The 14363-nt window shown below is 33.1% G+C and overlaps 1 protein-coding gene across 1 annotated transcript in view; it reads left to right on the top strand.

Annotated features, from left to right (window-relative positions):
• Positions 1-14363, top strand: part of Cdh7 (cadherin 7) — a 126549-nt gene that overhangs the window by 66301 nt on the left and 45885 nt on the right. Inside the window, exon 6 of the mRNA XM_074069667.1 lies at positions 1496-1683. Coding sequence (XP_073925768.1) covers positions 1496-1683 — 188 coding nt within the window. The remainder of the gene's footprint in view (positions 1-1495; positions 1684-14363) is intronic.

Raw genomic sequence — 14363 nt, 5'->3', positions numbered from 1 at the left:
GCAAACAAGAAAGTTTCATGAGCAATTATGAGAGCCCTTATTTTTCTTTCAAATAATGCTTCTGTAGATATTTCACTTTATTTTACAATTTTAATATTTATGTCAATGTGCAACAAACATCATGAGACCTCCTAGCCATTTAGAAAAGAGATTCAGGCTTATCGTTAAAACAAATCAGCCTATTCTCAATTGTGTTCTGAAGGGTTTATCCTAGGGGATAAAATGGGGGGTTTTGAAAAAGTAATAATGTACTTATCTTGGGCTCATAATAAAATTAATTGCTTCTCCTTTCTTTAGACCTGAGAGGATAAGAATTGATGCTTAAAGTTCTCCTAGCTTCTGTTCTCATGCTTTGCTAAGGCAGACACAGGTTTTTTAGCTTATGAAATACTTTCCTACATATTAGAGAGAAGAAAACCAAGGATCTGCCATTAACTTTTTCATTTTTATTTGGATTTTCTCCAGTTTAATTATTATTCTAACCTTGAAATTTTTGAGTTTTACAAAGGACAGTCCTATGTGTCTGAAAGAGTTCATGCGGAATAATAAGCATATATTGCAATCACTTTAAAAAGGGACAGTAACTATTCCCAATCTTCAGATAATTGCTAACACGCCTCAGCCGAAAACTGCAAAGCAGTGCCTTCAAATGGATAGGTTTTCCTGTCTATACTTCTCTCAGAGAATCTGTTCTTCTCGCATAAAAAAGTACAAATGTGCCACAATTTAACAAACACAGGGAAATGGAATAAGGTCAGGAGGCATGAAAAAGGAAATGATTACAGAAAAATAGTGAAGGAGAGTATTGTTCTGAGGATTTTCCTAAATCTTAATCTGTCTTTCAAACTTACGTTTTCAGTTGAAGGATGATGAAAAGGAATTATTACAAAGATTAAGCAAAAGCTTTTAAAGGTTGTTTCTCATTTGCTGTTGTTTAAATAATATTGCTCATGCTGATTTACTATTGTACATCAAACCAGTTCTACATAAAACCCACAAAGACAATTCCTATCATTGGTAAATTTATGAGCTAAAAGAAGACTGATATTATCATTCACATACCTCTTTGCCCAATATTCTAAAAGTTCCTTAGTAAAAGATACTAAGTCAACCCTAACATTAACTAGTCAGAAATACTTAGGCTTACACTTAATGCTTTTATTAATTATATTTTAGTACTTTAAAATTTTATTATCAAAGGTACAATATTTCTCACTTCTAAAGATAAAAGAATGACGATACTCATCTTTCCTCAGGCCATCTGTTTCTGCCATCACTTTACTGAATCATCACCATGAAATTTCTTGATGCTTTTTTAAACTTGTAGTTTGTCTCATATTGTCTCAGCATCTTCCTTATTGAAAAATGGAAACAAATTAAGTAAATATTATGCACAAAGTAAAACAAATAGTTAATTTGAGAGGTTACTTGGTGACCCCAGTGTGACATGAACACAGTGCAAAGTTTTGTTCTTTTCTTGTTTGGAATTTCACAGGGTCTTACCAGTATAATGTCCCAGAGTCCTTGCCGGTAGCCTCGGTTGTGGCCAGAATTAAAGCTGCTGATGCGGATATAGGAGCTAATGCGGAAATGGAATACAAAATTGTGGATGGTGATGGACTGGGGATTTTCAAGATATCTGTTGACAAAGACACACAAGAAGGAATCATTACTGTACAAAAGGTAAGGCTTTCTTTATTTTTATTTCTACAAAGATTATGTCACACTACTGCAAGTCAATGCCTGCTTTAATGGGCGAGTATACGAGGTAGATTGAAAGACTATATGGAACCATTGCTATTTTAATTTTTTTGTAAGACAAGCTATGCATGTGTTCTTCAGCTTAGAGTCTTAAGGAAGCTTGATGACATTTGCAATACCCATCAATTTTTTTCCCTTATCTATAGCACTATAATGGTTATAAACACTGTCAAATGTGCTGTTGTAAAGGTGTACATAGGGAGATTAATGTTTTTTTCCTTGACTATTACACTAAAGAAACCCTATGCTCATCCAAAAGCCTTTGTATGCAAATTAGATAAACATTATTATTTTCTGCATACAAGATAATGCTATGGATAAATTGAGAGTAGAGGTGAAAATGATGACTTGCTACATTAGTGATTGTTCCTTCTAAAATACATAATAATGAAAGAAATGGAAGATTTTTTTTTTTACCAGAGGAGCACAGAAAGCTCTGAAGTCTATCATAATTGTTTAAATAAAATTATGAAAGAGACAAAAATTCTGTACAATTGACATTAATGTGCATTTTCCATGGGATATTAAATTGGTTCTCAATCACTGATTAAATTTATACTTTTCTCCTTGTTCACTGTATAAACATGATGTTGGACAATGTTCAATTAAGAAATAATTTATTTATTTAAGAATAGATTCCATATCAACTACTAGAAATGTTAAAAAATGTGGAAATTCCACCTCCCAAAAAACTGGGATGTTTATCAGTCTGACAATCCAGCTGTATAACTCTGTAATTAACAGTCATCAATAATTAACACATCAATAAAGAAATTTATATTTTAGTTGCTATAGGAGGACATATGCTTGATTTCAGGCCAATGAGCAAAATATTTCTGCAATTATTTCCAGTGGACATCTGCTGTTTTAGCTAAACTGGTAACAGTCTTTGCACAAAAGTTTTGATAAGTAGGGTAGTCCAACTGTTGGTAAAATGTTTTGTTTTGTTGTCTAAAATAAAAGGAATGCAATAAGGTACACTGCTGCTGAAGATTTGAAAGATGCATATGAAAACAATCTGTTCGTGTTCAAGAATTTTAACATGTATTGAAATGATTTCGTTGATCTCACACATATGTTTTCTATGATGAGGATGTCATAAATCATTGAAAATATATTTAGTACGATATATTTGATTCAGTAATTTAAAAAATAATCTTTGTTTTCATTTTCTATTAGTATACAATAGTTGTACAAGGGGTATACATTATGACATTTTCATATGTGCTTACCATGTGTCTTCATTAGATTCATCCCTTCCATCATTCTCCTTTATAGCTCCTCTCTTAGAAGAATATCAGCAGGTTTCATTATTCTGTGTTCATGCATGAATACAAAATACATCGCCGTACTTACTGTCCTTCACAGTTTTTTTATCTCTTCCTCCTCCCACTGATACCCACTGCTGGAAAGGACCTGTTTTACCTTTATGTCCTTCATTTAAAAATAAAATTTTTATACTCAATTCTTTAATATTATTTCCACACATTTTAGAAAGTTATGTGTTCAGAAGTGAGCCATAATAAAACTAGATAAAAATTGTTCACTCTAAAAACATAAAATCGATGAAAAAATTCCAAGGAGAAATTTAATTGTAAATTATAATATAAAAACAATACTAGTAATTATCACTATCATATAGGCAATGATTAATATCTGCCAGGACTTGTGAATAATTTAAAAGCTTTAGCTTATATGATTTCCACATCAATCTCATGAAAGTGTTATTACTATGATAAAAATATGAAAATGTTATAAAATGTCTGACAATGGAGAAAGTGGTTAATTTATAGTATTGCCACACTAAGTAGTATTTGTATATTACTAAAATGATATGGTGTTGCTGTCTGCCATACTAAGTAATTGGGAAATATTTATATGAAATATGTAAAATAGCATCCAAAAATTTCTAAGTTGTGTTTAAATTTTATGAAAATTGCACTTTAAAAAGGCTACAAAATAAATATAAATATGTTAATAGTGTTATTTTAGTTGATACAATGAAAAGGTTATTAAATACATAATGTTTTATTAAATATTCAAACCCAAATTTGTCTCATTAAACACTTTATAATTGACCTTAACTCTTACTGGTAACAGATACTTTTGCCTGAGTGTAAAAACAAGTCATCAAGATGTCATTCTGTGTGTTTAAACTTAGCTTATTGTTAGCTTTCTCTTGGGTAATAAAAAGACACCTTCTAGTGTCTAACAAATTAAGATTTGAAAACATTACAAAGTCCTCCCACATTTAGATTAATACAACTTTTATATTGATGCTAGAGATTCCACAATCACGGGCAGGAATCTGAATAATGCTTTGTGTCTAATAAATACTCAATAATTGATTTTTAAAGACATCCATTAGTCATTATATGAAAAACTAGCTATTTGTTTCAATAATTTATCTTGCTGAATATATAATCAAGATTATAGTCATTCTTCTTTTATATAATATAAATTAAGTTTTTGAAATAATTAAGCACACATAGTGTATAAAACCACCTTATGTCCCAAGGAATTTTAAGTATGTATGAGGCCTTAGGTTTAGATCCAGAAACACAAACATAAAGGAATGAAAGAAAAGAAATGGAACAATGAATGTCAAAAATATCATAAATTGGAAGTATATGAAAGCATAATCTCAGTGATTTAGTACAAGCTAAAAATCTTTTGAGTTAGCCAATGAGGCTTCACACATTCCTATTGCTACAAGCATAAATAGCCAATAAATATGTTACTATTTAAAAAAATTTTTCTTGTTCATTCTGACCTGCTGTAAAGAACCACATCAACTGCTTAGCTTTTGAGAGTTAAAAGTTCACATTTAGTTAAACATAGGTATTCTAAACATAACCTAAGAAAGCCCATATGTTGAATGCTAACACAATTTTCTACATTACTTTTAGCCTAGGAAAACACACTATTTATTAGAACAATAATTTATAATAAGAAATAAGCAGTGGTGAATTGCTTTAACTTTACTAGTATGGAAAATCCATCTGATTTCTAAGTTTTACTTAGTAGTTACTACCTATTTATGATATTGGAGCAAAATCATTCCATTCTAAAAGTTATGTATTTTGGGCCAGGAATGGTGGTGCATGCACATAATCCCAACTCCTGGGGAGGCAGAAGCAGAAGGATCATGGTCCACTGAGGCCAGCCTGCGTGGGAGATCAAATCTGAAAAACAAAGTAAAAGCAAAAAGACCGAAGGTATAGTTCAGGTGGTAGAGCACTTGCCTAGCAAGTCTGAAGCCCTGAGTTCAGTTCCCAGTACCACAAAAATAAATAAGCAAACAAGCTTATTTATTTTATAGAATTAAATATTCCATAGCAACAGACAGCAAGAGCATAAGCAGTATAGCTCTACCATCCTGGTCATTAGTTTGTCACAATAGGATACATACATAGTACAAAAGGATATCTGAATCTTTGCTATTTGAAATAGATAAATACTTTTTAAAAAGACACTTTGGTGCTTACAAAGTGAGATAATATCTTCATGGAAATAAGGGGGAACTCAATTTTACAGTGCTTTTTTTGTGCATGCTAAAAATCTCCAGCTTCAGCAAATGTTGCTTCACACTTTGCTTCCACCCTCCCTCTTCTTCATGTAGTTCTCAGTAAATAAGAGGTACTGGAGAAATTACTTGGTGCAAATCAGCCCAATTTTCATTTCCAAAGCACACACTATCCCCAAATTCATTTTTTAAAAATAATAACTTCATATTTTCTCCTAAAATGTTTAGTGAATAAGCAATTCAACTCAGAATTCACGCCCATACTGAAATAAACAAACATAAATATATTCTTGATTAAAAATAGTGGAAATTACACATTTACTTTTTTACGTTAAGCTGACTACAGAAGTTTTTCACTGAGAAAAAAATGTTTTAATATTATATAGTTATGTAGTTTTTAGATGAAAAACAATCACTGACCATATTTTTCTTATTCTCAAACAATGCTTTTATAAATTTTATAAATTATTTTATAATTTATGAATTATAAAAAATATAATTAATAGTGTAAGTGCAACTTCTGTGCCTCGCACTGTAATAAGTTCCTGGTCCTGTTTATAAACCTCAAGCAAATTTCATATCCCTATTATCTTTATGGAATTTAAAGACCCTATTGGATTCATAGAATTGTTCCAACTGCATTTGACAAAGAAATATTCCACAACAATGTTCTCTTCTTTTTTTGGCAGTTCTAGAGTCATAAACACTAAACTCTAATTTCTGGAAGTAACACAAATTTTCTTCCATGTCTTTTATGCTACTTATCCTTTTGGTCTGCAAGTAGTTCCCATTCTTCCCTGTTTAAAGTAAACATGTAAATGATGGAAGCAAAATTATTCACAGTCTTTCTCAATAAAGGAAATGTGTGTGTGTGTGTGTGTGTTTGTGCACTTTCTATGATAAGGATTGCTTTAATAATGTAAGGTAGATGTTCTACAAATAGCATGAGTTATTTTTTAAACGATTTTCATAAATTTAGCTGTAATCACAAGTACTCAGGCCCTGTCTGTCAGCCAACTGATCAGTCCCATCAGTGCTCCAAAGGTTGGGAACACATTCTGAAGAAGTAGTAGAACCATAAATGTATGACTTTGTTCTTCAGATGGATGAGGAAGAGGGATACTTTATCACAGAAGTAACTGCTTATGTAAAGACTTCACCAAATGAGGTAACGTATTAAGTTCAGGGAGCTAGATCTACAACAGTTCAACTGGAGAAAAGTATGCAAGACAATGTGGGCTCCAGATGGGGCGGTGCAAGCTGTCAGGCTGTTAATATTTTCCTCACAAGACTGCTGTCAGTAAATATGGACCATGTGTGCAGTGCTTTGCAAACACAGTGGATTACAAATAAATATTGTAACATCTTTAAGAACTGCTTCAATAAAATTGACTATGAACATAAAATAAAAATATTTGCTATCTTTTCTTGAACCCTTATTCTCAAAACTTGTTTTAACATTTTAATCCATTCATCTCAAACATTTCACTTTTTTTTTAAAGGAGCATATTATAATGGATTTAATGTTTATGTAAAAGATCGTCACTTTCCTGGCCACAGACAACACTCTTTTTCTTTCTTTCTCACTTTCTTATTGTCTTTTTTTATTTCAAGTTTAAAGCATTGAAGTCATCTTTAGTTTTTTTTTGTTATTGTTATTTGGTTTTTTGTTCCTTGCTTGACCCTTCCTGACCACCATAACAGCTTTTGGCTGTATGTTTTCACCACCTTTGATATGATTATATGTTTGGTTATCACTGCTTCAATCTAAAATTAATTTTTTAGGTGGCATGGGGGTTTGAATTCGTGACTTCACACTTTCTAGGCAGGTACTCTACCACTTGGGTCACACTTCCAGCCTTTTTTCCTCCAGTTAGTTTGGAGGTAGGGACTACTTTAAGCTTCCTGCCCTCACTAAGATGACAGGCATGCCATCATGCCCAGCTTTTTCCACTGAAACTGGGTCTCACAATTTTTTTTGTCCAGGCTCACCTGGAAACACAATCCTCGTGATCTCAGCCTACCAAGTAGCTAGGATTACAGGAGTGAGTCACATTTTCCTAATAGAATTGCAATGTCCATTTAGGTAATCATTTATTTTGGAATTGAATTATGTTTTTTAACCTGTAGCAAGTGCTTGATAGTCATCTGAAGTATTTTTTTCTACCCTCTGGTATAATAAAACTTTACATCATATTCTTTTCATAAACAGTATGGAATCACACATGTAATGAGATCTATTTCAGTTTGAGCAAATTGTTATCTTATTTGAAACATTTGCATATCTTATTTCTAACATAGGGTGAATACATTTTTACATTTTTATATTTAACATAAAAAAGATGTATTTTTACATCTTTATATTTAACATAAAGATCAAGAAGAAAAACAATCCCTTTTTATAAAAAAAAAAGATGTTCAGAAAAGAACAGAGAAATGTGAAAGATTACTTTCAATTATGCCAGTATTGCATACAGAAATATTTAATATGATCAAATGTGCAGAATGTATAATGCTAAAGTTTTGTATAAACAATATTTGTAATTGAATCATCCTTTCCATACATTAAGAATGAACATAATTGTGTTGCCTAAATTTGAAAATGTTGATAAAAATAGCAGTATTAAACAAAGCAATGCCGTTTTCACTTTTTGGCTATTTATGAATGTTTATAAGATAACATTTACAACCAGTTACATAGGGATTCAAAATTCACAAAGTGTAAACATAAAGATTATCCCAACTGAGTGAAAAACATGTTTTTCATTCCACCTAGAATTCTTTCCTTATACATTTCCACATCCTAATTTACAACTTAGGAACTTTAGTCTTTTATTTTTCCTTTGAGATATGGCAATTCTTCCTTTAATGTGCTTCAGTTTTCAATATAAAACCTCAGTTGGGACTAAATATGGAATTTTCTTCAATAAAATGCATTACTATAGAGCTACAGTGCAGTAAAAAAATGAGCATTTTCAAAATGCATTTCCTTTGAAGGATAACCACACTTCCAGTCTCTGGCACAAGAATGTCTGGCTTTGTGGCTTACACTGTCACACTATCAAGATACCATGCTGAAGCTACCTTAGGACAATTCTGCTGTGCTATCTTCATAACCTCCTCGTATGCATACTTAAAAACTATAAATGAAGTCAGAATAGCATTGCGTTATTGTGGAGGTATTGATAATACAGCTTTTCTCCATCTGTGAGAAGGAGAGTTAGAATGTACAGTCCTTTTAGCCTTCAGCTCAGCTGCACAGACCTCTCATGTCTGGAGTTTGTCCCCCTGGATGGAGATGTGTTCATTGCCTACCACATACAATAATGAGGGACTGATTCCCAAAGTCAAGTGCTCAGTTTTCACTACTTAAAATGTTTCTGATGTGTGGTGGAGATTAAAAAACCAGTGACAGTGACAGTGTACTTTTTCTTCTGATTAATGTTTTCCTCCAAAGATTTTTATTCAATTAATTTGACTGCCAAGGAGGCATATTTTTCCAACTGGATTGAAGATACGGCGCCCATTTCCCTATGAAAAGGCATAAATTTTGGATTATTTTAGCTTAAAGACAGATATGATAATATTAGTGCAATTAGTCTGATTTGTAGGATTACTGAATTTCAGACTTTATTTTTCATTTGCTGGAAGTCACTGTCACCTGTGTACATATATGGACATAATGTCAGTTTCATCATTATGCTCATATATTAATTTGCACAGGTTTATTATCTTCTAATTTTAGTATAAACTTACCTGCACTTGAGTAGTTAAGATTAGAGATTAATTTCAGGTTTTATGAAGAAGGTAAGTAATCAACATTATTTGATGAAAGTTGGTATTAATATAAATGTCAGCACATGATATTCATGATCAAAAGACACTAAGACTACTTCTTGGATTTGATAGTTATCACATCACAACAGTGTTCTCAGAATATGTGTATGTTGAAGACACTTTCCAGTGAGTCCATCATGAAATTTAAATGGCTGAATATATGTCACAGAAAATGTAAAATTTTCTTTACTTCTGTCTTTTGTTAAGGTGTGTTGATAAAAGATCTTCTTCAGTAGCCAGGATTCCAAGAAAGAGATATTTAAGAAGCAAATATGACAGATTTGGTTATTATATAAGGAAGGTCAGAGGGAGATGTAAAAGACAAAAACAATGTTTCAAACCTGACTATTTACATGAGTAATTGTCTTGTTCCTTTTGACTGGGGAGATGAAGATTATCAGTATGGCGTGGGACATATAATGTTTGATTTATGTGTAATATACAGGTACTTATGTCTAGAAGTTCAGGAAGAAGTTGTGAAGTTCAAAGATGTGGTATTGAATACAAATTTAGAGCAAGGAGTCACATGCGTACCAATCAAAATTAAAAGAAAAATTGAAAACATCTAGGAGGCATGTACATAAACTAAAGGAAAGATGTCTTTAACATTGCTTGGTAAAAGTGAAAATTTTAAGCTTTCAGGGCAGAAAAGAATTCAAAGAAGAAAATTTCTTTATTACTCCAGGATTGAAGCATTCTGAAAGGGTTTCTAAAAGGAAAGGGGAAGGGATGGGCCCAGAACAAAATAGAACACTGAAGAATACCCCTAGTGACATTCCTTCAACTAGGCACCACCTCCTAAATTGTTACCACTGTCAATAATACCATCAAAATGTGGATTAATCCATAGATTAAGTCAGAGCCCTCATGATCTAATACCTCTCAGTGATCTGGTCCAACAGCTAAGGCCTTGAACACATGATACTTTTGAGGAGATATTTCTTGTCAGAATCTTAAGAAATGACAAAGTAAGACTAAATCTCAGGTCTGCTAAATTCCACCATTTTCCTATCTCCTCTCTAAGCCTAACTCAAAAAGTAATTGTTGTGTGAAGAAAAGGTAACATTTGCTAATGTGTTATGAATGGTCCTAGGAAAATATATGCTTACCTATCATTGAATCACTATCTTGATTGGGTTTCTTTTATGGCAGTCATTGGGTACAGTCAGTAGAGCATGCTGGGAAATACAGACATCATCGTAGAGGAAAGGAAGGCCAATCAGGTTTTGCATTTGGGGCAGGAATATGTTCATTTGCAAGGCTTGTTTCCTACTTTATGCCTTTAATATCAAAACAGACTAAATTCACAATAGGATGTTATCCTAAAGATAAACACAGAAACTGTGAGTATTTCACCTTAAGAGGCAAGTAGAAATTTCTAATATGAGTAAGTTAGGGAGCCTAGAGGTGGAGAGATTATTCTGGATCATTTGATTTGTCTCAGCATAATCCACAGGTGAATCAGGGTTCAAAAAGAGATATAGCAACAGAAGCAGAGGTTGGAGTACTATACGTTGAAGACTGAGGAAGGTGCTGTGAGCCAAGGAGTCATAAATCTTTAGAAATTGGAAGTATTTTCCCCTGGAGTCTCTAGAAAGAATGTAGCCCTATTGACATCTTGATTTTCAACCTCTCACATTCAAAACTATAAAATAACAAACTTGTATTCTTTTAAGTACCTAAGTTTGAAGACATTTGTTATTGTAGCTTTAGGAAATTAATACTTAAGACAAAGTAGAACATTTCTGTAGAAGTAAAAGCTAATCCAGACAACAGAACATAAAAGAGAACTCAAGACATTTGTTAACTGAGTGTGGATAAGAATCAGAGTAGACTGAGCCAGGCCTTCTGTGCTCCGTTTAAAATAATATACAATGGCAATAGACAGTTTAGTGATAAGAATGCTCAATTTGTCTCCCTCTCTTCCACACCATCCCATTATAGATGGCTTGTTTTCTACATCAGGTTTACAAGGCTTTTTCCAATTTCTTCCTTTGTCATCATCTTGGCCTTCTATTCTACTGGTTTTTATTTTAAATAACCTGCACCATGCTCCCTGTTCATTCTGATAGTTTTTATTAATATGCAGGAACACAGCTCCTAGTCACAATGACAAGGTTACTACCTATGTAATTGGGAGCAAAAAACTCGAATTCCCCTTGGCTCCATTACCAGGTTTGTCCAAAACATCTGTCAAACCTACATGATATAAATCCTTGTGAGAATTAATGAATTGTGAGCAGTTAATGGGTTAATATAGTAAAATTCCTTGCACATGGTGAGGACTAAAATCTGCATTGTTAACAGGAAATATATTTAGCAATTTATGATGCCACTTTTTGTGAATGACTACATCTGAGGATCTGAAACATGTTATGCATTTAATGTTGGTCATAGATTTTGAAAAAAAATATATTGTGAAATTGAGAGATACTGTCAAAATGGGATATTATATTTTTTTCAGGGTTTTTTGCTTGTTCCTATTGGGGCTTGAACTCTGGGCCTTGCATTTGCTAGGCAGGCACTCTACCATTGGAGCTACACCTCCAGCCCTTTTTAGTTATTTTTCAGATAGGGTCTTGCATGTTTTGTTCAGCCTCACACTGCTATCCTCCTATATATGTCCCCCATGTAGCTATAAATTCAGAGGTTAACCATGTCTATAAATTGAAGTGTGTCTGTAAGAAATAACTATGGTTGGCTTATTTGTTGAGTTAGGGTGGTCTCTCTAACTTTTGCCCTTTTGGCCTTGAACTCTGATTCTTCTGATCTGCACCTCCTAAGTACCTAGGATTATAGGCATACCCAGTAAGGACAGTTTTAGATATCCATTTGAATGGTTTTTAAAAAATATTCAGGACTTGTCATGTATAGATTAAAATGCTAATTGAAATACTTGTGGAAGTCAAGAAGTTTGTGTAGCTAGGTGATGGAAATAATTCCTGGTATTTATGTCTTTATTTATTTGGTGGCACTAGGGATTGAACTCACACTTGTTAGGCAGGCATTCTACCACTTGAATCACTCCATCATTCCTGTTAATGTATTTGTATTGACATAATTTAATGTTTGATGCTCAAAACAGTCCTGCAATTATTCATAATATCTTTATACCTACTCACTAGTAAAACAGCAGAGACTATATTTGCAATAGTGTGTTTGCAAAATGTGAATGTGAGCTTATATATTGATGTATTGTTCTGATAATCAGCTGTATTAAAGTGTTGCTTTTGTCTGTTATTTATTTAATTTTTGCAGTGCAAGGGATTGAACTCAGGTCCTTGCATGTGCTGGGCAAACACTGTACCACTTGAACTGTACCCAGGTCTTTTTTTTTTCACTTCGGAGACAAGGTCTTGCCGTTATCTTTGCCCAGGCTGGCCTCAAATTTGTGATCCTCCTCCTGCCTCCACCTCCAAGGTAGTTGGGATTACAGGTGTGGTCCACCACGCCCAATTTAAAGTATGCTTTTTAACAATGTTAAAATAATTACACTCATACAAATATAAATTGTAAATAGGTATACCCATTAATTATTTTTGCTCATTCCACATTTTCCTATACTTTACTATTTTTCAGAGAATTTACTTGACCTTAGATAATTCTTATCCACTCAGCAATCAGTGAATCACAATTATATTCAAGACATCTATTATAGATATGTAAGATTAATAATTTGTAGGTCTTGTCTTAAGAATCTCAAAATCTAGTGTAGTGAGACAGATATGAAAGGGTCAAACTTCCTGGAATGAACCCACATAGAATTGGGCAGGTCTACCCAGCTCTTTTCCTTTTAACCCATTGATTTCTGTAAGTGTATCAGTAGTGTCCATCCAAATGAAATCATAGGATTTATTCTTCTCATCTTATTTTCCCCTTCTCTATAATAAACAATCTCTTGGGGGGCAAATCTGAACGTAGGCCTCACAAGTCACAAAAATCATGAGACAAATCTTCGTACTACTAAAATCACATGTAATTGTCAAAGCAAGATTTGCATTGGACAAAATTAGATATATAAGGAGCCTTTATTCAAGGCTGTTGTAAAAGGGGAGAGAGACCCAACTCAGTCTAAATTCAGCTTTGTTAGAACTAAGAGTTGGAGGGTTTTTAAGAGCTGAGATTGCAAAGTGGGGAATCATACTTCATCTGTTTGAAAATCTGCTTTACCCAAAAGAAAAGTAAATCTTGAATCTTCATGAATAGGGTGTAGATTTACAAGGTAGGACAGGAACTGCCTGAAGTTAAGCATCTCCCTTTCCATAGAAATTGAAACCTAGAGTCTCTATCTTCCTTGATGGCTACATTTCAAAGAGATTGCTCTTGGGTCCTTAAGAGAGACAATCATAGGTTTTAAAAATGGAAAGAGGTTTTTAAAAAGATTTACATTTTAAAGGGAGTAGAGAGGGGATTAACAGACAAGTTTTCAAAAAGTAAATGCTTCAAGAAAAGGCAGGTCAAAAAAAGCCTGTCTAAATTTACTCAAGTTAGGAGGCCTTCTTGGTCACAAACCAGCTAAGGAACAAAAATAACAGCAGTGCAGTTGTGTTGTGCATTATAAAGAGGGCATGTTTTGGTTTCAGAAAGTAATTAGGGAGTAACTTTAGAACTTTTATGATTGTATGAAAATGTAGAGAAATATTCTTGCTGAGATAACATCCAAAGTTGTAGAGCACTTTTAAGGTTCTGCTGAGTAGCTGATTTCTTTAAAGTAAAATTATCTTAAAAAGAGAGTTCTAATATTTTTTCAATAGGCGTAGGATCATTTAGCCCAGTTATTTAGGAAAAAATAGGATTTATCTTAACTTGATCAAAAAGTAGATACGATACTGAAAGCTACAAAATGTGCTTGATCTAAAAAAACAGCCAGAGTGGGAGACAACGCTTTAAAAAATGACAAAGAGCTTTTGTAAACAATGAACATTAAGTATAAGATATTAAATATGTACACACACACACACAAACACTAACCAGGATGATGATACCATGTAGAATTTCCAGAAGGATTTAACTTGGATCAATTCCTGAAACATAAAAACAGCCTGGTCCAAGGATGCTAGATCTAAAAGAAGGCCTTTGAGTTTAATGCAAGTATTTTTGGCCACAGACCTGAAGCCAAGGTATATGGAAGCAGAAAAAAATGCAGTGCAATGATTTTATCACATGGATGCACTAACACTTTGACCGAGATTTTATTATTGAAAAGCTAAAAATGACAAGGGGAACTTTTGACAATTTT

This window comes from Castor canadensis, chromosome 4, assembly GCF_047511655.1.
Source record: "Castor canadensis chromosome 4, mCasCan1.hap1v2, whole genome shotgun sequence".
NCBI classification, from domain to species: domain Eukaryota; kingdom Metazoa; phylum Chordata; class Mammalia; order Rodentia; family Castoridae; genus Castor; species Castor canadensis.
Note: the sequence above shows the minus strand (reverse complement) of the source record. Positions and strands in the feature narration are given on the sequence as shown.